This window comes from Penicillium verrucosum, assembly GCF_028828655.1.
Source record: "Penicillium verrucosum strain IBT 35672 chromosome Unknown utg000005l_segment0_segment0, whole genome shotgun sequence".
NCBI classification, from domain to species: domain Eukaryota; kingdom Fungi; phylum Ascomycota; class Eurotiomycetes; order Eurotiales; family Aspergillaceae; genus Penicillium; species Penicillium verrucosum.
This window is the reverse complement of record NW_026643214.1, coordinates 1-21,683: the sequence shown is the minus strand read 5'-3', so window position 1 is coordinate 21,683 and position 21,683 is coordinate 1. Positions and strand designations below refer to the sequence as shown.

Sequence of the window (21,683 nt, the reverse complement as noted above, 5' to 3'; positions counted from 1 at the left end):
TGTCCCTTAGACGCGGAGTAAGATTGTAGATCGCGGTATCAATTTTACTAAAACGTTGTCACATATGTATCATTGCAAGGTGTTGGTGTTTTTCACGGAAGCAAATCCGGAATTGCACTGACGATGATGGGACTTTTCTTTTAAACAAATATCACCTAAGAGATCCTCACATGTGTACAATGAACATATAAACAAAAAGTAAAAAAAATAAAATCAGATATGACATACACCTGTCAGCTTTGCTGGGGAATGGAAACACAGGCAGCCAGGGTTGTGTTTGAGTCATGGGATATCCACCTGCCCATGGCAATAGCCCAGCTCCCTCAGTTCCTGATCCAACTGCCGTGTCTGCGGGCTGCCATGCCCATCCAAGATCGGACATGAATAAAGTTTGTAGCTCCTCAAGGCTCGGTTGGTCAACTTCTAACTCAGGGTGACCGCCCTCTGCCCCGGAGTCGCCCACAACTTCGCAAGGGGAATGATCAATAACATCTGCGCTCATAGCTTTAGATATCGATGTAGTGCCCGCCATTTCGGGGGCATGTCGCTCCGGTATAGATTTGCGTGCCATTCGGAAAATTGTCAGCGGATTGAGTACATAGTCCGGCGCACTTTGAGCTGGAGTTTCTCGAGGGTTGTTACTGTAATCCATGATTAGCAACTAAAGACCATATCCAATAAACAGCCACGATTACCTAGTCTCTTCCTCCTCAGTTGACTGATACGGGTCATCGGGTATGATGTTCTGGGAGACCAACTCGGACTCAATACCGGAACGATCAAGCATTGTTTCTGCCGCGGAGGACTGGAATGTCCAAAAAAGAAAATTGATTAGCACAATTCAAATTGGGGGCTTTGAACAGAGAACGGTCGACAAACCAGTGAGGTGGCGATTGCATTGAGTGATCCCATTAACTTCAGTGCGTTGATATTACTGCGAAGGAGGGGAATGGCAGCCAGTGCAAGAGCCTTTGCATTATCTGAATGTGGATCTAGGATTTGAGTCAAATGATATACCATGATTCGACAGCTGTCATAGGCGATGGTAGGAATCCAGGAGTCTGCCAACATTCGAGAACCATGCGCAGCCGCCTGACCAATAATAGTTGCCAAGGTCCGAGCTGCATCGAAGAGAACTTGCTGTACATGTTGAAGAAAGTCCCCCTGTTCAGGAGGGAAGTCGAAAGCGGCTCGGAGTTTGTAAAGCGCTGGGGCCCCTAATCGATATAGGTCGCAGACGGTTTGATAGTGCGCGCAATGGAGCAAACACAGTGCGCCTAATTGCGAAGTATCTTTGCGAATGTAAATTGCATCGGGTGTGAATTGTAGACTTGCCGGTAGAGAGTCATGCCATGCCCGGCAATCCGAATCTAAAAGCGCAAATTCCGATGCAGGGTCCCATGGAACCATAGCGTCTCCCAAATGCTTGATGTATCTTATTCAACGTCAGATTTAGGAAAAAGTAAATTCGATGCTGTAAATACCTTAAAACTCTTTTGCGGATTGAAATCTGTCGAATAAAATACGCCATTATTCCCATGTTGGGCAAAAGGGTCTTCGTATCTGAATCTTCCGGCAGGATTTTGAGCCAACTTCCAGGATATAAAGTTTCTGTAAGGCAGGGTATATGCTGGATGAAGTTGCGCTCGTTACAGGGAAGTTGAATCTTGATATCCCTTTCATCCATGAGTGTGAGCTGGTCTACGCCGCTGCCAACAAGCGCATCCATTATATAGCAACTCCACATCAACCGCCGACGAGACTCTTTTGTTGTAACTGGAAGGCCATCACCGGTATCCTGGCACAGGATGTCGGTGTTGTATTCCAGATTGATCTGTAGCGCCTGAGTCATGCGTGCAGTGAGTCCACTCAGCATGAACGCGTTGGCAAAGTTCCCCAGTCGAACAGCATAATCATGAAGCAGAACGGCCGCCTTATTAGATCATTAGTTTCAAAATAAAAATGTGCTTAGTTCAGAGCGTACCATGAGACTTTCAATCGTCACACGATCTATTGTTTCAAGAATAAGTGTTTGGGCAAATTTAGCCCATTGGGTGCCTGCAAGAAGGATGAATTTGGGCTCAAGTGGAGCTGTTGTCTCGCTATATGAAAGAGTGTAAAACCTTCAAGAGATAAGCTTAGTGGACTCTCCTCTCGAGATAGTTGACCTTACTGGGCTCCCAATGCACATATGACATGCAAAAGAGCATTATTGTGGTGGTTCGAAATTTCTCCATCCAATCGTTGTAGGAAGGAAGGTTTGTGGATAAAGGCGAAGGCACGCAGCGGGTGGATGTTGATAAAATACTGTTCAACTAACATCGCAATTCTCGATGGGTTGGGCAGGCGTTGGGCAACCAACCTGCAGCTAGTGAGCAGAGGTGTAACATGTAGGAAAGGATCTCGCAGCTCACCAGTCAAGTGGATATGATGAACTCCCGGTTTCCACCAGGGGAGATTCCTCTGTCATAGTTGACGTTCGCATTAAACTGGGTGGGTCGGATGGTGTCTTGCCAAAAGACCGTTCAGACATAGATGGTAGGGATATAGAGCAGTCCCCGTTGTTTGTCGGGGTCACGTTGACTCTGCGCACCCAAGTGGGCTGTGTGGACTCGGCGTAAAAACATTCGTTTGAACATTTCCAACGGCATCGTTGACATGGTCGCTCACCGGAGCATTTGGTTTTGGAGGCACGGCATGCTGTGCAAGATCGGTACGTCCTTCTTCCTCTCCCAGAATCCCCCTGGTCTGCTTCACCTCCGGTTGTTTGAGATCTCAGCGGCGTTGTGTAGCCAGAACAGACAAGTCGTAGTCGAGCACAGTTACCGCATTCGCCAGGTTTTTCATCACATTTGACCTGTGAAATTGTGATTGCTTGTTTTAGAATACCAAGTCATCTGGGGTAGAAATATATCTCACTTTTCGGGCACGACAGGTGCGACAGCCTACACGTACCTAGGTGTTAGGAGGGTGACCAATCCATGGGTCCAAGAGAATGACTCACCGAACCGTGATCGCGATGATTTATTATTCGGACCCATGCTAGAAGGAGAGTCAACAATTTAGTAGCGTCATGAACATTCAGAGGTTTCGGATCATCGGTCGGCGAAGTGATTGCGGGACATGCAAGTCGAATGACGAAATCCCCGATGTGGGGAAGGTCTATATCTAGAAAGAGCTTAGCGTCTAGTTATATGATATACCTACCTAGTTAGGTAGTTATATATACATGTACACATCAATAAGTAACTATAAGAGTAAGATCATCTTATCTACCTAGGTATAGGTTGCACTATGTGGTCCCAGTACGGCGTTTGGCTTCGAGTTCTTACCTCAGCTGGATGAAATGTCTGTATAATCATACGCAACTAGTTGGACTGCAACAGGTTAATTGAACGTTGAATGATTGGTTGATTGATTGACTCCAGACACACTTATGCCATGTTGAATTAACACGAAGAGCTGGATATCGTAAAGGAGTGTGTAGTGAAAGCTAGGTTGAATAGTGATTCGACCAGGAAACTATCGAAAGGGAACAATGAGAAGGCTCAACTTTCAGTTATGCGATGAAGGGACCTTAATAGTCATCTCCACGACTGATCACTTCTTTGCATGATTCTCGCAGCAGAATTGTCTAGAAAGGTCAGCATCGCAGTTTGGTTTATAAAGAAGAAATTCCACAAACATGTTCAAATTGAGCGGAATACGATCCTTTCACGTCCATCAGAGGTTGGTAGACCTCGACATACCCATTAGAAACTAGGTTGTTCATCTGTTTATATAAGCACCTGGTCTTCTGTTGAGGAGATACTGTATGGAGACTCACACCAGCTAGATAACGTTCGACGCCAAGCCGTTCAAGATAACGGCGACAGAAGACAAGTGAGCCAAAATTTTCGTTGATTTTCTGATAAAGGGTCTTCGCACTGGCAAGGTGCGATGTGATCCTTTTTGGTGCGGATGGGTCTTTACCGTAACCATAGACCCCAGGCTAAAGAATTGCGTGAGTATGTGATGACTGTAGGCAAGATGGATGAAACCTACTCCATCAAAGAGATAGCCACGACCAGTCGTTCCAAATGTTTCAATAGCAAATATCTCTCCAGCTTCCATCTTAGTGTTATCATTGTTCTTGACAAATGGTATAGATTTCCCAGCGTGAATGCGATATTGCTCGATATTGTGGCCAGTGATGTTGCGCACTGCCTTGACAGGGAAGGTGTGACCATTGATGTCAACCTCGTAGCTTTCCATTGCTTCCTGTATGGCAGCGCTAACATCGCTGATGCGGACATCGACTCCCGCAGTCTAGAAGTGGTCAGCGTTAAATCGAGCCTGAAACCCAAGGATTGTTTACCTTAATGCCAGTATTTGTCGCGTCCTTAACAGCGGCAAGCAGACTATCATAGGTTGGGTCAAATGACATTGTAAAGGCACTGTCAACAATCCAGCCATTTATATGAACGCCAAAATCGACCTTCATGACATCACTTGACTCAAGGACCACATCCTTTTGACCCGGGTTAGGAGTGTAGTGTGCAACACAATTGTTGAGTGACAAACCCGTAGGGAAGCCTAGTCCGGATCTAAGACCTTGCCCAGTTTCAAGACCAGCATTATCGAGCAACGCTCTCACGCCATCCTCGATTCCCACTGCAATCTCCGTCAGAGTCTGGCCTGGATGAACACTCTCTTGCGTCCAACGTCGGACTTGGCGGTGTACCTCCGCAGCCTTCCGATAGTCATTCAAAAAGGTGTCATCTTCGATGTGATGACGGGACTGGTATCGGACTTCCTCAGCGGGGGTGCGGGTCGTATTTTCAACCACAGGCTCATAAAGTTGAGCCTCGCCATGTGGATACCGGCGATCAGGGAAGAGATCAACGAGGGGAATTCGCGGTGGTGAAGATTGCTTCAACACGGAAGATTTCTTCTTGGGCCTCTTTCGTCTCTTCTTCGAATTTGTTGAGGGTGTAGTTTGCGAGGTCAACGGCAAGGTAAGAGTGCGGGGGATATTGTCCCCATCAGGATCGTCATCTCCATCTCCTTCTCCAAGACTGCCATCACCATCCCGGGACCAATGCGCGCCTCGAGGTTCCCCACCAGTGACATTCGGCTTGGCTGAGCTGGAAGGAGCGTCTGCGAAATGTCAGCCGACTTCGATGGAGGCCTACCGGTATAAGACTTACTACCACCCCCTTCGTTTTCATTTTCCGATGTTTTAGAGCCCATGTTGACATGAGGAAAACCAACTCTGTGATAATGGAAAGTGCAAAACGGATTATTTTAGAAGGAAAGTCCACAGCCCCTGGAGCCTGGTAGCGTATCGTCTTGGTCGTGTTTATGGTGTTTGCGATGTTTGCCGTGTTTGCGATGTTTGCCGCTTTGAAGATCTCTCCACGGTCCACTTCTTCCCACGGGTGCACCCGTGGACTTTATTATGAACAATCGTCGAATCAGGTACTCAGGTACCCCTTGGTGGAATGGCCACGATTTGGATACACGGACAACATCTGATTACGTCAGGTTGACATGTCGACAACAATGCCGTCGACAAATGACAGGATCGTGAAGATCACCCCAATTTTCGGATTTCCCCTGACATAGCAAGCTTTCTTTCCCCAATTCGAAGTTCAAGAATGACACTCCCAAATAACTGTGACACTGATACCGAGGGGAAATCGACCCGGACGATCAAATCACCGCCGAAGGACGTGTAAAGGACGAAGCTCTTACTTACGCAGAATGGGGTTGACCCTATCTTTATAGAAGGAAAATACCCGGGAGAAATCCCCGAAGAGATCGCTGATTATCTGCCTCCTGGCAGATGGTAGGATCAAACAGAAACATCTTATGGATTTTCGGGTACAATGATATCGTCGATGTTATCGACGATCCCGCCTGCCTTCTCGACGACGAAATAGTCGGCGTGTCCAATAGAGTTCACCCGGCGTCTTTTCTGTTTGCCCGCTATGCCAGCGAGGATAAGCTACCCCGCCCCCGTTCTTCACAAGTACTTTGACGGCCGGGCCCCTGCCCCTACCACGGCTTTCGTCATGCCGGTCTTCGACATACCGCCTCTGGTCTCCTATGAACCGACCAATCACCAATTCCGCGACCTATACCCTCTTGGCCGAACCCGCGACTTTCCAAGTCACCTTCGATCCCTACGTGTGAAGTTCAAGAAAAAGATAGAAAACACTTGTGATATGGTCCAGGAAAAGTTGCCTGGCGTCTTCGATTTTGAAAAAGATGATCTTTGGTTTCGAAGGATGAACCTGAGGTCCCTGATGCTGTTGATGTCATTCTTTGTTCCGGTCATATCGACTTCAAATTCCGACAACGAGTACGAGTTCGGCCCTGGAATTTACGCCACCAATGACTTCGACGAAGGAGCCAAATATGCCCACCCTCAAGGAGATCTTCAAGAATCCCGACTTCAGAGACCTTTCGGTGTGGGAGCCGGGCAAAGACGAATGGAACAATCTGACGGCGACCTGGCTTAATATCCACCAAAAGAATCTTAAAATATCTGATTCTCATAATGATGCCGACGTTATCAAAGGGCCTATTTCATCGGACCAACACCAAGTACGGGCGACTAAGTATGCCACCCGACACATAACTCTCTCATTGGTTTATATTGCCAGGCAATAATTTAGATCCACTCTCACTTCACAAATATCATGTTGAATTGAATCTGAAGTGAATATGAACTGAATCTGAATTGAATCTATAAAGTGTATAGTATACAAATAAAACAGTAATGATGCGGTGAGGTAATAACCAATGAGAGAGTTATGTGTCGGATGGCGTATTTAGTCGCCCGTAACCAAGCCCGGAAGCGTGGCTGTTATCCACCGCAGAGCGGAATCACCCAAATTACTTGCGTTACCTACGATAGCTGCAGGGCCCTCACCAAGTCGTTGGTCGCAATTATCTATTTCCACCAATAACTGCGTGAAGTGAATCACCCCATGATTTGTTACATGGTTGCTACTCAGCCTTTGTTGAAATGGCGATCTGTCTTGCACTCGCCCGGCATCGTTCGCTGTCCGCCGTGAATTACTGTGAAGGACCCGTTAAGGCGGACTAGGGTAAATAATATTCCTCTCAAGTGTCTATCTACCTAGATAGTTACCTAGGTAATCAATATCTTCTTCTTCTGTAATATCACCCACCATTACACTGCAGGGAAATGCGCTAAACTCTAAGCTCCCCTCTTTAGACATAATTAGCCTCGAATAGAAGTGGACTAATTTCAAAATAAAAGCATCAAAATATCAAAACATCAAAATATCAAAACATCAAAACATCAAAACATCAAAACATCAAAACATCAAAACATCAAAACATCAAAACAGAATAATTGTATGAAAGACGGCCAATCGCAGTCGGCCGGCACCGTCGGTCTAAACCGAAGCAACTCGGTCACCGCCGGGAATTCCCCGTGGATCGATGATAAGGCCAGCATTTAAATGTGCGGGAAAGAACTTCAGATTCTCCATTACTTCTCAATTCCTTCTCCAAGTTGAACCCCTCTGGCAATACTTCTTTCAGAAAAGTTAAGCGAATTCCATACCTGCACATCTGCAAGGAAACCTCCACCATGGGTAACGACCAGAAGCTCGGTGCCTATTACGCACCCAAAGGCGGATTGCCACCACAGACACAGATCCTCACCGACCGTGCCATGTTCACCGAAGCGTACGCGGTAATTCCGAAGGGCACATTCAGCGACATCGTGACGAGCTTCCTTCCTTTCTGGGACAAGACACGGTTATGGGTGATTGCCCGTCCGTTATCAGGCTTTGCCGAAACATTTTCCCAATACATCATGGAAGTGCAACCGGGGGGCGGCAGCGACCGTGGTGAAACAGACGACAGTGCACAAGGTGTCGTGTTTGTCGTCGAGGGCGAAGTGACGATTACCCTGGGAAGCCAGAAACACACGCTTACCGAGGGCGGCTATGCCTATCTACCACCGAAGAGCGGCTGGAACCTGCGCAACATAGGTGCGACCACCGCCCGTTTTCATTGGATACGCAAGGCCTACGAATATGTAGAGGGACTCGATAAGCCTGAGCCGCTTTTCCTCAATGAAAAGGATCTTCCGCCCACGCCGATGCCGAACACCAACGGTGCTTGGGCGACTACTCGATTCGTTGACCCGAGCGATCTGCGCCATGATATGCATGTCACCATTGTCACCTTCGAGCCCGGCGGTCTTATACCATTCGCTGAAACGCATGTCATGGAACATGGGCTTTATGTACTAGAAGGTAAAGCCGTGTACAGGCTCAATCAGGACTGGGTGGAAGTGGAAGCGGGTGATTTCATGTGGTTGCGCGCCTTTTGTCCGCAGGCCTGTTACGCGGGTGGCCCTGGCAAATTCCGCTACCTTCTCTACAAGGACGTGAACCGTCAGATGAAGTTGTCGCGGTTGTAATAGCCGAACACACTTTGTCAACTTGCAACCCAGTCATACCACGGTCCTTGTCACTCGAGGGGGTTAGTGCGGCCGTCGCACGACCAAGGGTGATTCTCACTCTGATTCGCACCTCTCCGGTGACACCCAACTACTGGCCGCAGACAAGCCACACGCCAGTGAATCCTCACTGTTGTATATGTTTGTGTTGTTTATAATTTAAAATGTACAAATTAAGTTCAAGTTGTGCGCCTAGATCTCTTAATCCTCGAGTCCATCACATTGATATATATAGTCTAATACTACACTCGTAATGGTTCCACCATCGCATTTGGGAGGTTACTACGCAGCACTGCGGACATTATATATAGTTACATACATGGTAAAGTTGCAGCTGTAAAGTCCAGCGCCTTATTGAACATATAGAAAGTCAAGAACTTCCTGTTTATCTTTTAACATTTTACTTGGTTCATCAACCCGATAACTATATAGTTATGTAGACTAGCTTTCCGGTGCCTTTACATAAATTTATGCATCATCACTCTAACTATCTGCACATTTATGATTACATACGTGGTAAAAAAAGTTGAGAATCAAACTGGACGATGAGAATCGAGACCTAGTCACTACTGAAGTCCATGGTGGTCTCCACACAATTGGTACAATATGCAACATGCAATACTCGCACCGCTACACAAAGTACGTTTCTTTTCGCGTTAAGTGTTAGATTACCTCAGCGGGGCTCTAGGTAAGTTCGTCTAAGTGGTACTGTAGTACTGTACAGCCTACCTGAACATATATGGTTATATAAATCTGTTCAATCCGTTGAACAAGATTACTACTATGTTGGGAGAAAGCGGAGGAACATTAATTGATTAAACTAGAAATGCAGAGGGTTTTATACCCTATTAAACCATCTAAACCATACTCGATCTGTAGCAAACAAGCTAGGAAATAGCAAACAAAAGGGGCCCAGTCTGTAGCAAATAGCAAACATGCAATTGGCAAACATGCATGTATGGGAGATTGTTCAACAAAATCAATTATCTAAAAATTCGGATATCTTCGAAAATCTTCTAATGCTCAACACCAATCCGCAAGCTACCGTTGAAATCCCTAAAGTCACCCCTCAAAATTCCGATACCGTCTCGCCTGACTTCCTCAACTAAGGCCTTGACCTTAGGTGCGATGCTCTTCGGTGCAAATCCAAAGTGCTCGTATGTCTCCTTTGAAGGAAGGCTCTTTCCAAAGCTGTTCATCGACACCGAAGCATCAGCATAGCGTTCCCACCCATTGGACGGGTAAGCCTCGATCGCGACAGTGGGCCTTTCAGCGTGCGACCTCAAAACCGATTGCTTGTAATCCCGCGACTGCTGCTCAAATAGCCTAGTACAAGGGAAAGAAACGACTCGTGCCCTGACACCATGGTCGTTGAGAAGCAGTTCCCTAGTCTGCATCGCGTAGCCCATCTCAGACCCGACTCCGATCAAGGTTACATCGAAATCATCGCCCCCGGCCTCCGCGAAGACGTACGCGCCCTTGAGCGTACCCTCGCGCGAAGAGTGTTGGGGGTACTGGGTCAGGCTCTGCCGGGAGAGTGAGATAACAGTAGGTGTCTCAGTGGCTTGGATGGCCGCGATGTAGGCTCCGGCCACTTCTTCTGCGTCGCATGGCCGGATATAAAGAACATTAGGCATGGCACGGTAAAGAGCGGCAACGGCAATGGGTTGGTGGGTAGGTCCGTTCTCACCAACGCCAATACTGTCGTGGGTGGCGATGTGAATCTGCTGCAGGCCTTGAAGCGCGGCCATGCGCACCCCAGCAGCGGCGTACAAGTGGAAGACAAAGTAGGTGCTTGTCATGGGGATAAAAGTGCCTTTGTTGAAGGCAGAAAGCCCGTTGGAGATAGAGCACATGGCGTGCTCACGGATACCGTAGTGGATATATCGACCGCTGTAGTCTCCGTTCAGGCCACACGCAGTTTGGAGTTCGGGCTAGTTTTGCATTAATATCCTGCTTTGAACTTGTAAAGAGCAAACTGAACATAATATACTTACGGATTGGAAGTCGACTTTGTTTTTGTAGGAGACATTGACCGAGGGAGTAAGATCCGCTGTTCCGATCAAGAATGAATTTATATTCACCGCAAGGGCGTTGGTCACGACACCGGCTGACTTTCGTGTGGCCGTTGGCGCGGTGGGCTGGTCTTGCGTGCGAGGAATACATTTGGTCCAGTCCTCGGGCATCTTGCCTGCAACACGGAGCGCAAATTCAGCTGATAGTACGGGGTCTTCAATCTGATACTTCACCAGGGCGTTTTGCCAGGCGGCTTCGTGTGCCGCACCACGACCAGGGATGTCACTGAAGAAGTCATAGACGTCTTGGGGGATGTGGAAATGCTGGTCAGGGTTGAGGCCGAACCTCCTCTTGAAGTTAGCCACTTCGTCGACTCCAAGCGCAGCCCCGTGTATGTCGGCAGTGCCGGCTTTGGCAGCCCCGTAGCCAATAGTGGTACGAACGTTGAGGAAGGTGGGCTTGTCGCTCAATTTAGCACCAAGAAGAGCGTTTGTGATTTCTGATGTATATTAGCACAGCTTTCAGCGCCAAGTTGAAGGTGCTCTGAGACTTTACCGGCAACATCTGAATTCCCGTTGTACACGTCTATAACGTTAAAACCGGTGGCCCGCATCTTGGTGTTGATATCCTCGGTGTTGGCGACATCAGCAGTCCCGTCACACGTAACCGAGTTATTGTCGAAGATAACACAGAGATTGTTTAGCTTCCAGTGACCAGCGAGGGACAGCGACTCGAGACCAACACCCTCCTGAAGGCAAGCATCGCCCACCATGCACCATGTCATGTTATTCACTAGCTCATGGCCGGGCTTGTTGTAAGTCGCGGCAAGGTTCTTAGTGGCCATGGCAAGGCCAACGGCACTGGCGAGACCCTGGCCGAGTGGTCCAGTTGTAACCTCTATACCCTCATTCTCAATTTCAGGGTGGCCAGGGCAGACTGAGTCGAGCTTTGATGAGTGGTAGGACTTGAGCTGTTCAAGTGTCATGCTCTTCACGCCAACAAGATGCATAAAGAGGTATTGCCACAGGCAGGCGTGGCCTATTATGATGTCAGTTTAGTTACAGGTGGCTTTCCTTCTGCGGATAACTGAGGGGACACAGAAGACGTACCATTTGAAAGAACGAACCGGTCCCGGTTGAAGTAGTTGCAATTATCTGGAGAGTACTTCATGACATACTTATATAGGGAAATTCCAATCGCAGCCATACCCATAGGAGATCTGTGACAAGGTCCAGTTAGGGTTGCGCCGTAAACAAGGGGATTGCCGAAGAGGGTGTTGACTTACCCAGCGTGGCCTTCGCCGTACTGCTGGCAGAGATCAGCGATGAACGCTCGGAAGACATTCATCACCCGCTCATGCTTCTCTGGGCTCTCCAATCTGAGTCCAGTAGCATCGCCATTGCGGGTCGCTGAGACTGCCTTTACTGGCAGACACTGAGCGGGCTTCTCGAGGAGTTCCAGCGCAGGTGCCATGGCGTAAAGTTCGGCTGACTGAGACTAAAAATGAGTCTTTGAGAAAAGCACTTCGTGATGAGAAGCTGCAAAGGGCTAGGGACAAAGTCGAGTGGACTGCCGATTCTTATACTCAGGACTTCATATCATATCCATCGTTGTGCCAATACTGGATCGTGGATGTTCGGCATCGAGACGAAGTCATGCATCACTTGCACCCGATAGTATCAATCAATTATTGAAGGGAAATTGAACAGAGTGGCGAGTTTGCGCAAACCTGCTGTTGCTGAATGGTGGGTGGTCAACGGTGGTCGGGGGTAATCCTTCGCTTCGAGGCCAATGGCCCTCGCCTCGAGAACCCACCTGCAACCTTTTATCCAATATCATTATGAAACATGGGGGTCCTCGGTTATTGGTCTGTCCGCCACGGCAGTTGTTGAACATGCAATCTTATGATGTGCAGGTGATGATCTGATAAGTACGGCTGCATTGGATCGGGTTGATCAATGCCGTTATACTCCAGGCCTGTTGACACCTGCATTAAGTACCTTGAAAACCCAAACTTTCTTGGGATCCGTTAAGAATCATTGTCTAGCTAATGTATTGCTGGTGCGTGCTTGATGATAGTCCAGTTGTGATTTTTCTTGTCCTGCATTTATTGTCCTTTCCTGAGTTCGGAGTACAGGCTGATTGGTCCATGCTTTGGCAAAGCCGGATTGCGATATATACATTATTGACATGATAAAATTCATCTACATCAAGATTCCTATTTTAAATATATGGTTATACGGTATATTAGTATCAGTGCGTGCATGCGTGTAGCCATCATAAAATAACCCATTCCATTTTTGAAGCAAATACAAAGAGAGAGGAAGGGAATTCAAACAGTCGAGTTCCCCAACCCCAAAGTGGGTCAGGTCAAGGCGGGGTAAAGAATTCCGGGGAAAATCTTTTAACGACCTTGGCATCTTCGAGACGAAAACCACGAAACTATCCTCAATGGAGGTTACTAACCCAAAAAGTTCAGAAGGCAACCCCACGGGGACTCGGCGTCGCCGCGTCAGACTATCTCGGGCCCGCGGATTGAGAACCAAGACAGGATGGTGAGTAGATACGCATCAGTTCAGAATGACCACAAGCGAACATCAACGTCACTCACACGCATGACAGCCTTACCTGCAGGGAGAGACGCGTGAAGTGCGACGATGGCAAACCCACTTGCGTGCGGTGCTCCAAGTCAAATCGTATCTGTCGATACGCCCAGGTTGGTGACCAGCGACATGCCACTGAAGTTGGAGCCGACTTTGGGTCTCCAAGGGCTCAACCGGATTCACCGGAGGAGAGAGTTGGAGATGCACGTGTAGTAGGAAGCGGAACCAACAATGCAGGACTAGCTCAAGGAGGACTTCGTAGTTCCCAGGAGCAGCAGCCGAGTTCAGGTCCATACCTTCAGGCTACCTACTCAGCCCCTACCGAAGCCTTCGCCCCGCCCCAGCATAGCAGCTCGAGTGATACGCCACTGAATGACCGTTTGGCTAACGCCGAGAGGCTGCCTAGCATTGACTCAGGCTTCTTGGGTTCTCCACTTTCTCTTAGCCAGATACCACTGCTCAATATATCTCCCGGTGAATGGTTCGATCTGGTAGCACGGGATGCTATCAGCAACATCCAAAGGCTCAACGACGCTTCAACGGTGGACCCACGATGGAAATTCCCCGAAATTGCCCTCTCACGAAGACAGTCACCGGCCCCTGATTGTCCTGAGGCTCACCTCGAACAAGCTGAGAGGCACTCTGAGCAGCAGCGACTCGGCCCGGAACATCGAGATGACGGGATCGAAGCCCCTTTACTAGATTATCACCAATTTCCCCAGCCCTGGAACACGAGGAGCAGAATACAATTATCGGTACTCGACCTCAAGTTCTTTCGATACTTCATTGATGTTGTTGGGCCAATTCTAGACTTGTTTGATCCAGCTCGGCATTTCACTAATGTCGTCCCGCATCTTGCGCTACAAAACACAGGGCTTCTGAAGTCTATACTCGCAGTTGGGGCTAAGCACATGTCACTTGGTCTCATGCGTGGGTCGGGTGAAAGTGTATCAGGCGATCATGTGGCTCAAAATGCGAATACTCCAACCTCCCAAGCAGCAGCGACTGATCTGCCCTCAGAGTCGAACCCTGCTCCAGCACACATAGCTACACAGTATTACTACGAAACGCTTCAATATCTCTCGCAGACATTGCTCTACCCACCCTATGCGGAATCCCGTGAGATTTTGGCGACAGCCACCATGATCAGCATGTATGAGATGTTTGACGCCGACAACGCCTCGACCAGTGGTGACTGGGAACAACACTTGCGAGGCTCCTTCTGGATACAGCGGTCTCAGGACAATGATGGCGAGTCCGTTGACGGCTTAAGGCGAGCCGTATGGTGGGCGTGGCTCCGGCAGGATATTTGGGCGGCCTTCCAGACAGGACGGCCAACTCTCACCTTCTGGCGTGCTCGGAAGAAGCTCGAGGAGCTCGACTCGGATGAGCTCGCAACAAGGATAGTCTACATCTGCGGCAAGTGTGTAGAATATGCCGCTTCGGACGGGATGTCGGCAAACAAGAACCCAACACATAGAACGCAGCAGGGTGACCGACTTCTCCGCGCTCTCGACGATTGGCATAGTGTCCTCCCGGCTTCCTACCAGCCGGTTACTGTCGTCACGGATTCTGGCTCAAATACAGTGTTCCCGTCCATATGGATTCACCCACCTAACCACGCAGGGGCGATGCAGATGTACCATTTCGCAAGAGCTACTGTGTTGCTGAACCAACCGACGATGGGGGGACTGAACGCCTACTGTCTCCGCGAGAAGCAGCTCAGTGAAAGTGTCAAGGTGGTCTGCGGCATCGCTAATGCCAGCCAAGAACATGAACCTGCAATAGCCTTTGTTAATGTACAGGCTTTGTTTGGAGGTAAAGGCCCCCTCCTGACTCTTTTTTCTTCTCTCAACTGACAGAACACAAGTGGGCCAGTTTATTCGGTCGCCTGAGATGCAGCGCGAGTTACTCTGTATATTGGAGAAAATGCTGAGGATCAGCAAATTCCCCGGTAAAGGTCTTATTGCAAAACTGCAAAAAGCGTGGCAGGTATAGATTGAAACACCAAATTTGGCGAACCAGAGACAAGGGACGTTTCTCCCGACCAAATTAATTCCATGGGAAGTTATGTATACTAAAAGGAGTTCAATTGAGCTGGTTCCATCACGCACTTTTATGAACCGGGACCAAATACAAGGACTATCATTGTTTCTTCAATCGAACCCTAAGTCTTCTCAAATGCGGTATCCGTAGATCATTTCATTTATCATTATCATGGACTCCCATCCTCACCACGCTCCGACAATGCCAGCAACCGGAATATCGATACCTGTGGTGTAAGATGCACCGTCAGAGAGCAGATACACGTAGGCTCCGCCAAGCTCCTTGGGGTCTGCTAATCTGGGCATGCCGCCATAGTATTGCATCTTGAGGTTCCAGTCGGGTGCCTGATTTACAAAGTAAGTCATAGCAGTTTTAATAAAGCCCGGTGAGATTGAGTTGACACGGATGCCATGTTTGGCCCACTCCATAGCCAGCGTATGCGTCATATTCCGGACAGCCCCCTTAGTAGCTCCATAAGGAGCCGAGGGCGCCGCACGGTTGGGGCGATAAGAGGTCATGGAAGCAGTAAAGACAATTGACCCCTTGATTCCCAGCTCAATGAAGCGGCGAGCCACAGTAGTAGCGCAGAAGTAGGCGCCAAAGACGTTGAGATTGAACAGTTGGTCCAGCTGGGCGCGGGTGAAGTCGAGCGCTGGCTGGTGCTTTGTCATGCCGGCGTTTGCGATGAAGCCGTGGATGGCGCCTCGTGCGGAGATGACAGCATCGATTGCGGAGTTGACGCTGTCCTCGGAGGTGACGTCGCAGTGGACGTAGGATAAGCGCTTTGGATTGGCGTTTTGCAGGGCAACGAACTCCTCGCCAGGTTCAAACACGTCCAGGCTGAAGATGGCTGCTGCCTCGTTGGCCAGGCAGACCTGTGCAATAGCCAGACCGATACCTCGGTTGGCACCGGTGATGGCGATGACCTTGTCCTTCAGGGTGATTCTCCAGTCGTGGTCTGGACCTGGTTGCGTGTCAAGGAAGGCAGGGGCTGGTGCTGCGAATTCGCCGCCAGCGGCGCCAGTGGTAGTGTCTTGAATACTTGGAGGCATTTTGATGTATTTGTGTGCCGTAAGAGTTAGGGGCGATTGAGGGAATTGATCAGCCCTTAGAATGGGAGAGCAGAGCACCTTTTTAAGTCTGCCATGACCTTCTGTTTAGCCAAGGGACTCCGATATCGCCTAACCACATACCGAAGAGCTCGGTATACTCGAGTCGCGTAGGTTTGTTGATTAACGGGGTAGCCGAGAGATTACTACACATGCATTGCCGAGGACTGCTGCTACACCAGGCCGACCCACCTGTAGACGGTCGTTATCCGCAAGAACAAGATAAGCGATCAATGTTGTCCTTCGAAGCGAGCCCTATCCAATCCCCATGCAGTTGACAACCCCCGTGCAGTTGAAAGTCGAGACCATCGACCCTCGCATCGAGGCGCAGGGATCAACCCCCACCCACGTGGACATAAGCCCCAAACAGTTGAGCTTCATGGAAAGCTTTTTTGACGTTGGAAATCGATCAGAAATCAAATATAACCAAAAATAAAAACACCAGGAGGCAGAGTATTATGGAGACAGTATAAACTAATGCAAGTTGACCTGTCTTTTTCTTTTCGGATGATGCCCTTTGGAGTTGGTGTCTCAGGCAGAGAACCTCAGAACGCGCCTCTCGGTGTCTCGGGCGCCTCTTTCCCAATACAAATGTCTCTCCCCCTCCTGCTTTTCTTCTTTGTTCCCACATTCATAGTTTCCAACACCTTTTAGGTCGTGGGACCTCAGCTAGTAAACTCATGGGTTTTGGCGAGGGCTACGCTTGTGTGCTTACTGAACGTGTGTGCGAGAACAGTGATCAATGCGGCATTGACTCCCCATGGGGTATATTCCGTTCCGCGGATTTCGAAAATATTAGACCTTCCCAGTGGCGACCTTGGTGGATTGGCGTTGAAGGAGAGGCTCCACTTTGCCCTCGATGCGACCACACACGCCAATCGACTGTGGAGAGCGGGAAGTCGCGCTTGGGAAGTTGTGGGGGTGGATATGGGAAAAAACGAGCATGCCGGATGAGCGAATGTCGGGATTTCCCCAGGTCCCAAAGCCGTAGCCTCGTATATCCGGGGTTGAGGGAAGAACATATACTTTCCGTAAGGAGGTTCATGTCCAACCCAACATTTTATTCTCTACTCCTTCAACCTTCAGGTCCTCCAAAAAGCCACCATGGACCGCGACTTTGAGAGCCAACTGAAAGACGTCTCCTCTCATGAGATTGAGAATGTGAATATCAGCGAATCTGTCTCGTTCAGCCCAGAAGAGGAGAAGGCGTTGGTGAGGAAGATTGACCTCACCCTCCTGCCGACTATCTGGATCATGTACCTCCTGTCCTACCTGGACAGAACTAAGTGAGTGTGAACATGTTGGAGCTAGAGATCTTATACTTTATCAGGGTGCTAATGGGCGTTTGTCTACAGCATCGGCAATGCAAAGATCTCTGGCATGGAAGTAGATCTCGACTTGTCATCCAACGAATATTCGATTGCGCTGGTTGTCTTCTTCGTCGGATACGTGGTTTTTGAGGTGCCGAGCAAGTACGACAATACTATCCTTAGCCCTCAGCTTCAGACCATGACTGCTAACTGCCCTTTTTCTGCAGTCTTGCCCTGGGTCGATCCCGACCCTCTATTTTTCTCCCATCAATCATGATTCTATGGGGTGCGTTGACTTGTGTGATGGCTGTTATCAGTGATTTCACCCATCTGGTAGTTCTTCGAGTCATTCTTGGATGTGTCGAGGCTGGCTTTGCCCCGGGTGTGATTCTTCTCCTGTCATCATGGTACAAACAAAATGAACAATCCAAGAGATTCGGTGTGTTCATATCTGCAGCCGTTCTGTCAGGTGCCTTTGGTGGCCTGATCGCTGCCGGTATTGTCGATGGCCTTGAGGGGGTTCATGGTATTCGTGGTTGGCGGTGGCTGTTCATTATTGAAGGCGCCGCTACTGTCGGTTTTGCTATCATTTCCCTCTTCATCCTTCCGGATTTCCCGGGTACATCACGACGTCTCTCAGAGCGCGAGAGGCATATCGCTGTGGCACGCCTGGCAGCTCAGAACGTCACCGCTACAACCGAGGATACCGAGCACCTAAGCAACTGGGATGCTTGTAAAGTGGCTTGCCGAGACCTTCGCACCTGGGCGTTGGTTATTGGATATATGGTTCGGACCCCCTCCTTTGGCCCTTATCTTTAACATCACTAATAGGTCATTCTCCATAGGTCATAGTTGGTTCAAGTACCCTCACGTACTTCTATCCTACCCTTGTACAAGGACTTTTCGGAGATGCATCCACCAAGAAAGTTAATCTATTGACTGTGCCAATCTATGGCGTGGCGTTTATCGCCACGGGTGTGACATCCTACTTCAGCGACAAAGTTCCCAACTGGCGTGGCATCATTATTGCTAGTTGGCTGACATTTTCCCTGTTATGTTCGATCATTGTCTGCGCTGTGTACAATTTCACGGCTCGGTATGTTCTCCTGGTTCTCATGGCATCCGGCCTTTGGGCCACCAATGCAGGTACACTGGCCTATGCCTCCTCCGCCTTTGGTGGGATGCACCCCCAGGCCCGAGGTGTTGCTTTGGCTATGGTGAATGCACTGGGTAACTTGGCACAGATCTACGGATCGGTACGTTTCTCACCAAATCATATTGTCTGTTCGGCAATGAAGCTAACTCGGAACGCACAGTACCTATTCCCAGAAAAGGATGGCCCTAAGTATATCATGGGATTCTCTGTCATTTCGGCGATGCTAGCGGTGGGCGTGATTGACTTTCTGTTCTTGCATGTTTGGTTCCGTCGCCGCCAGCGCACCCAGTGATGGTAGTCAAGTGTTGGATGTTGAAAGGAGATCTAATCACCTGGATGATGAGTACATGAGTCATTGGTATAACAACGACAAAACTTGCTAGGGCCGAACCTGGATATCTAATGTTGCACATAAGTCTGTTTTGTCTATGAAAATAGATGTAGTCATGTCATCCTAGCTGAAGATAAATCCATCACGTTGGGCGTCATTTTATATATTATTGGGCGCGAAATGCCCGATGGTCACGATTTTGGAAAACTCCATAAAGAAAGATACTTATGATTCCGAGGTTTGGTATCCGGCCGGTGTAAGATAGATCCGGCAGGTACAATGTATATATCAAACTGATCACCTATTATACTAGTCATGTGTTTCTCCAATTTAGTGCTTTTTAGCTTTATACCTCTCCAGAGTCAACTTGACCACCGGCTTTACCCCCGTATTGGTGTTAGCATGGCTGTGTGATTGCTTTGGAAGGGAATTGCACTTGATATATATCGCAATTGGATAACAGGTATGATGGCCAAGATAACATTGCCATTCAGCTATGACACAAACAACTTCACTACTGACGTTGTCGCAATTTGGGTTATGTCTCAGTGGACAATGAAGATGACGATAAAGCTGAGGGTTGTTAGTGGATGCTTTTTGAAGCCTTTACCCAACGAGTGTCTACAGTAAACAATAAGCAACTAAGAGCATCGAACCAACTCTAACCCCAGAGACCGGCTCGTAATTGACCTACACATACGGACGTTAAGCGAGCTCGTGGCCATTAAGCGAGGGGTGAATATGAAAACAAACTTGGTTTCTCGTAAGCAGTCTGTAAAATAACGTGGTAGTTGAGGTATCAAGGCGTGAAATACTATATTTAAGGTGTATTTTGGGTTTGCAGCTCGCTTAGTGGTCATATGCTCGCCTACGGCCCATCTTAGTTCATTAGATTCGATCCGACAGCGACTTAGCATACCAGAGATACTAGAATGAATATACCATGGAATGGCCATTAGATATGTAGCAAGATAGCATTTCAACTTCAACATTTTGCCATACCTCAGTTTTTTGAGGTTTAAAAGGCTTCAGTTACCCGCATAGCTAAATCCATCTCTCAACACAATGGAAATAAAAAGCGCTGCCATCCTGATCATCTCCGACGAAGCCTTCAAGGATCCCACTTTGGACCATGCGGCTAGTGCTCTTGCGCCTATTCTGGTCAAGGAGGAGAAGTGGGAGCTGTCCGCAATTCGTATAGTTCCGAACAATGTCCTACAAATCCAGCAAGCAGTTTGCGACTGGACTAGTGGCCCCAATTGGCACCATCTAGTTCTACTTAGTGCTGTGGCAGGCTTAGGAGGCAAAGACCATACTGCCGAGGTGAGTAAATCATTGGGATCTTTGCTGGCCAACCGGATCTTGTGTGCTAAAGACATCATCCTAGGCCGTCACTCTCTTGATTAATCGACATGCCCCCATCCCAATGTGAGTGTACATGGTTTCATCTGTGGTTTCGGACTTATGCTCATCCCGTAATAACCTGTCTAGCCAAAGCATGATCACCGAGTCTCTGAAATTTACTCCATGTGAGATTATATATCAGCCCACCCACTTGATTATACATCCCAGCTCATTCACTCCTAGTCACAAAGTTGGAAAGATCGATTGTTGGTGTTCGTGAGAAGACTTTGATTGTCAGTTTACCAAGATCTTCCAAAGGAGCCATGGAGAATATTGAAGCCGTTATGAAACTCCTCCCTCATGTTTTCCCGCAGTACCGTCGCTCCTTACATACTACTGGCTTGAATAAGTCAAACACTGAGGCCGCAGTCACTATTTCCCAGCATCCAACGCAACCTCAACTTGAACCCTATCATCAACACCATGCCCATGGCCATCTGATCCGCAAAGCACACACATCACCACACTGTCCCCGGTCCAAATCCAACACACCCGCCATGGGCCTCAATCAGCGCTACCACCCTTGTTTCAATCCTACGCTTTCTGTAGAGGAAGCACTACGTGTGATCTGCGAGCAAACCCCTGCACCCATTGTGGTCGAAACGCCTGTCACCACTTCAATCATCGGCTCCGTCATCGCCGAAGATGTTTACGCCAGCGAGATGTTACCGGCATACCCCACCAGTCTTGTTGATGGCTACGCCATCGTTGCGATAGAAGGCAAATCCACCAACGCGATTTTCCATAGATCTTCAATCACCCACGCCAACATGAGCGGAGCCTTTGAGCCCCTACGACCAGGAATCATTGCTAAAATTACCGCTGGCGCGTCCCTTCCTCCCAATGCCAACGCTGTGGTTAGGTTTGATGACACGGCATCCTCAGCCCTGGATGGCCAAGAGGAAGCAACTGTCGAAATTCTAGCCGATGATATCTTCCCAGGCGAAAATGTCCGCGAACCCGGAAGCGACATTACGCTTAACTCTAAGATCCTTGACCGTGGTGACCTTATCTCCCCAGTCGGGGGCGAAATAGGTTTGCTTGCTGCGACGGGCACCCGAGCCATCAAGGTATTCAAGAAGTGCCGGGTGGGCGTCCTCAGTATCGGTGCTGAGGCTTAGGGCTTAGGGTTTAGGGTTAGGGCTTAGGGTTAGGGAGGGCTTAGGGTTAGGGTTTAGGGTTAGGGTTAGGGTTAGGGTTAGGGTTAGGGTTAGGGTTTA

At 48.7% G+C, this 21,683-nt stretch overlaps 9 protein-coding genes across 9 annotated transcripts; 5 read left to right on the top strand and 4 right to left on the bottom strand.

Moving 5' to 3' along the window:
- Window positions 1-6: 6 nt before the first annotated feature.
- On the bottom strand, window positions 7-2,533 carry N7516_010856 (fungal specific transcription factor domain-containing protein; the record flags this gene model as incomplete). Its single annotated transcript, XM_057223574.1, has 8 exons — window positions 7-47; window positions 229-641; window positions 696-805; window positions 880-1,435; window positions 1,485-1,933; window positions 1,985-2,102; window positions 2,174-2,362; window positions 2,415-2,533. The coding sequence occupies 8 exons, from the start codon at window positions 2,531-2,533 to the stop codon at window positions 7-9; spliced, it is 1,995 nt and encodes a 664-aa protein (XP_057068714.1).
- Window positions 2,534-3,577: 1,044 nt separating this feature from the next.
- On the bottom strand, window positions 3,578-5,232 carry N7516_010855 (Winged helix-turn-helix transcription repressor DNA-binding; the record flags this gene model as incomplete). Its single annotated transcript, XM_057223573.1, has 6 exons — window positions 3,578-3,634; window positions 3,686-3,772; window positions 3,827-3,991; window positions 4,045-4,308; window positions 4,358-5,139; window positions 5,190-5,232. 6 exons carry the CDS (start codon window positions 5,230-5,232, stop codon window positions 3,578-3,580), a joined length of 1,398 nt encoding a protein of 465 aa, XP_057068713.1.
- A 740-nt stretch (window positions 5,233-5,972) lies between these two features.
- Window positions 5,973-6,506, top strand: N7516_010854 (uncharacterized protein; the record flags this gene model as incomplete). Its single annotated transcript, XM_057223572.1, has 1 exon — window positions 5,973-6,506. One exon carries the CDS (start codon window positions 5,973-5,975, stop codon window positions 6,504-6,506), a length of 534 nt encoding a protein of 177 aa, XP_057068712.1.
- Window positions 6,507-7,609: 1,103 nt separating this feature from the next.
- On the top strand, window positions 7,610-8,449 carry N7516_010853 (uncharacterized protein; the record flags this gene model as incomplete). The annotated part of the gene is made up of 1 exon (XM_057223571.1): window positions 7,610-8,449. The coding sequence occupies one exon, from the start codon at window positions 7,610-7,612 to the stop codon at window positions 8,447-8,449; it is 840 nt and encodes a 279-aa protein (XP_057068711.1).
- A 1,055-nt stretch (window positions 8,450-9,504) lies between these two features.
- On the bottom strand, window positions 9,505-11,977 carry N7516_010852 (transketolase family protein; the record flags this gene model as incomplete). The annotated part of the gene is made up of 5 exons (XM_057223570.1): window positions 9,505-10,422; window positions 10,486-11,003; window positions 11,060-11,542; window positions 11,614-11,723; window positions 11,790-11,977. The coding sequence occupies 5 exons, from the start codon at window positions 11,975-11,977 to the stop codon at window positions 9,505-9,507; spliced, it is 2,217 nt and encodes a 738-aa protein (XP_057068710.1).
- A 978-nt stretch (window positions 11,978-12,955) lies between these two features.
- N7516_010851 (Zn(II)2Cys6 transcription factor) lies at window positions 12,956-15,105 on the top strand (the record flags this gene model as incomplete). The annotated part of the gene is made up of 3 exons (XM_057223569.1): window positions 12,956-13,059; window positions 13,127-14,925; window positions 14,978-15,105. 3 exons carry the CDS (start codon window positions 12,956-12,958, stop codon window positions 15,103-15,105), a joined length of 2,031 nt encoding a protein of 676 aa, XP_057068709.1.
- A 233-nt stretch (window positions 15,106-15,338) lies between these two features.
- Window positions 15,339-16,205, bottom strand: N7516_010850 (uncharacterized protein; the record flags this gene model as incomplete). The annotated part of the gene is made up of 1 exon (XM_057223568.1): window positions 15,339-16,205. The coding sequence occupies one exon, from the start codon at window positions 16,203-16,205 to the stop codon at window positions 15,339-15,341; it is 867 nt and encodes a 288-aa protein (XP_057068708.1).
- A 1,161-nt stretch (window positions 16,206-17,366) lies between these two features.
- On the top strand, window positions 17,367-19,020 carry N7516_010849 (uncharacterized protein; the record flags this gene model as incomplete). Its single annotated transcript, XM_057223567.1, has 5 exons — window positions 17,367-17,548; window positions 17,618-17,734; window positions 17,800-18,358; window positions 18,418-18,828; window positions 18,889-19,020. 5 exons carry the CDS (start codon window positions 17,367-17,369, stop codon window positions 19,018-19,020), a joined length of 1,401 nt encoding a protein of 466 aa, XP_057068707.1.
- A 1,104-nt stretch (window positions 19,021-20,124) lies between these two features.
- On the top strand, window positions 20,125-21,584 carry N7516_010848 (uncharacterized protein; the record flags this gene model as incomplete). Its single annotated transcript, XM_057223566.1, has 4 exons — window positions 20,125-20,382; window positions 20,447-20,487; window positions 20,551-20,588; window positions 20,647-21,584. 4 exons carry the CDS (start codon window positions 20,125-20,127, stop codon window positions 21,582-21,584), a joined length of 1,275 nt encoding a protein of 424 aa, XP_057068706.1.
- Between the last annotated feature and the right edge of the window lie 99 nt (window positions 21,585-21,683).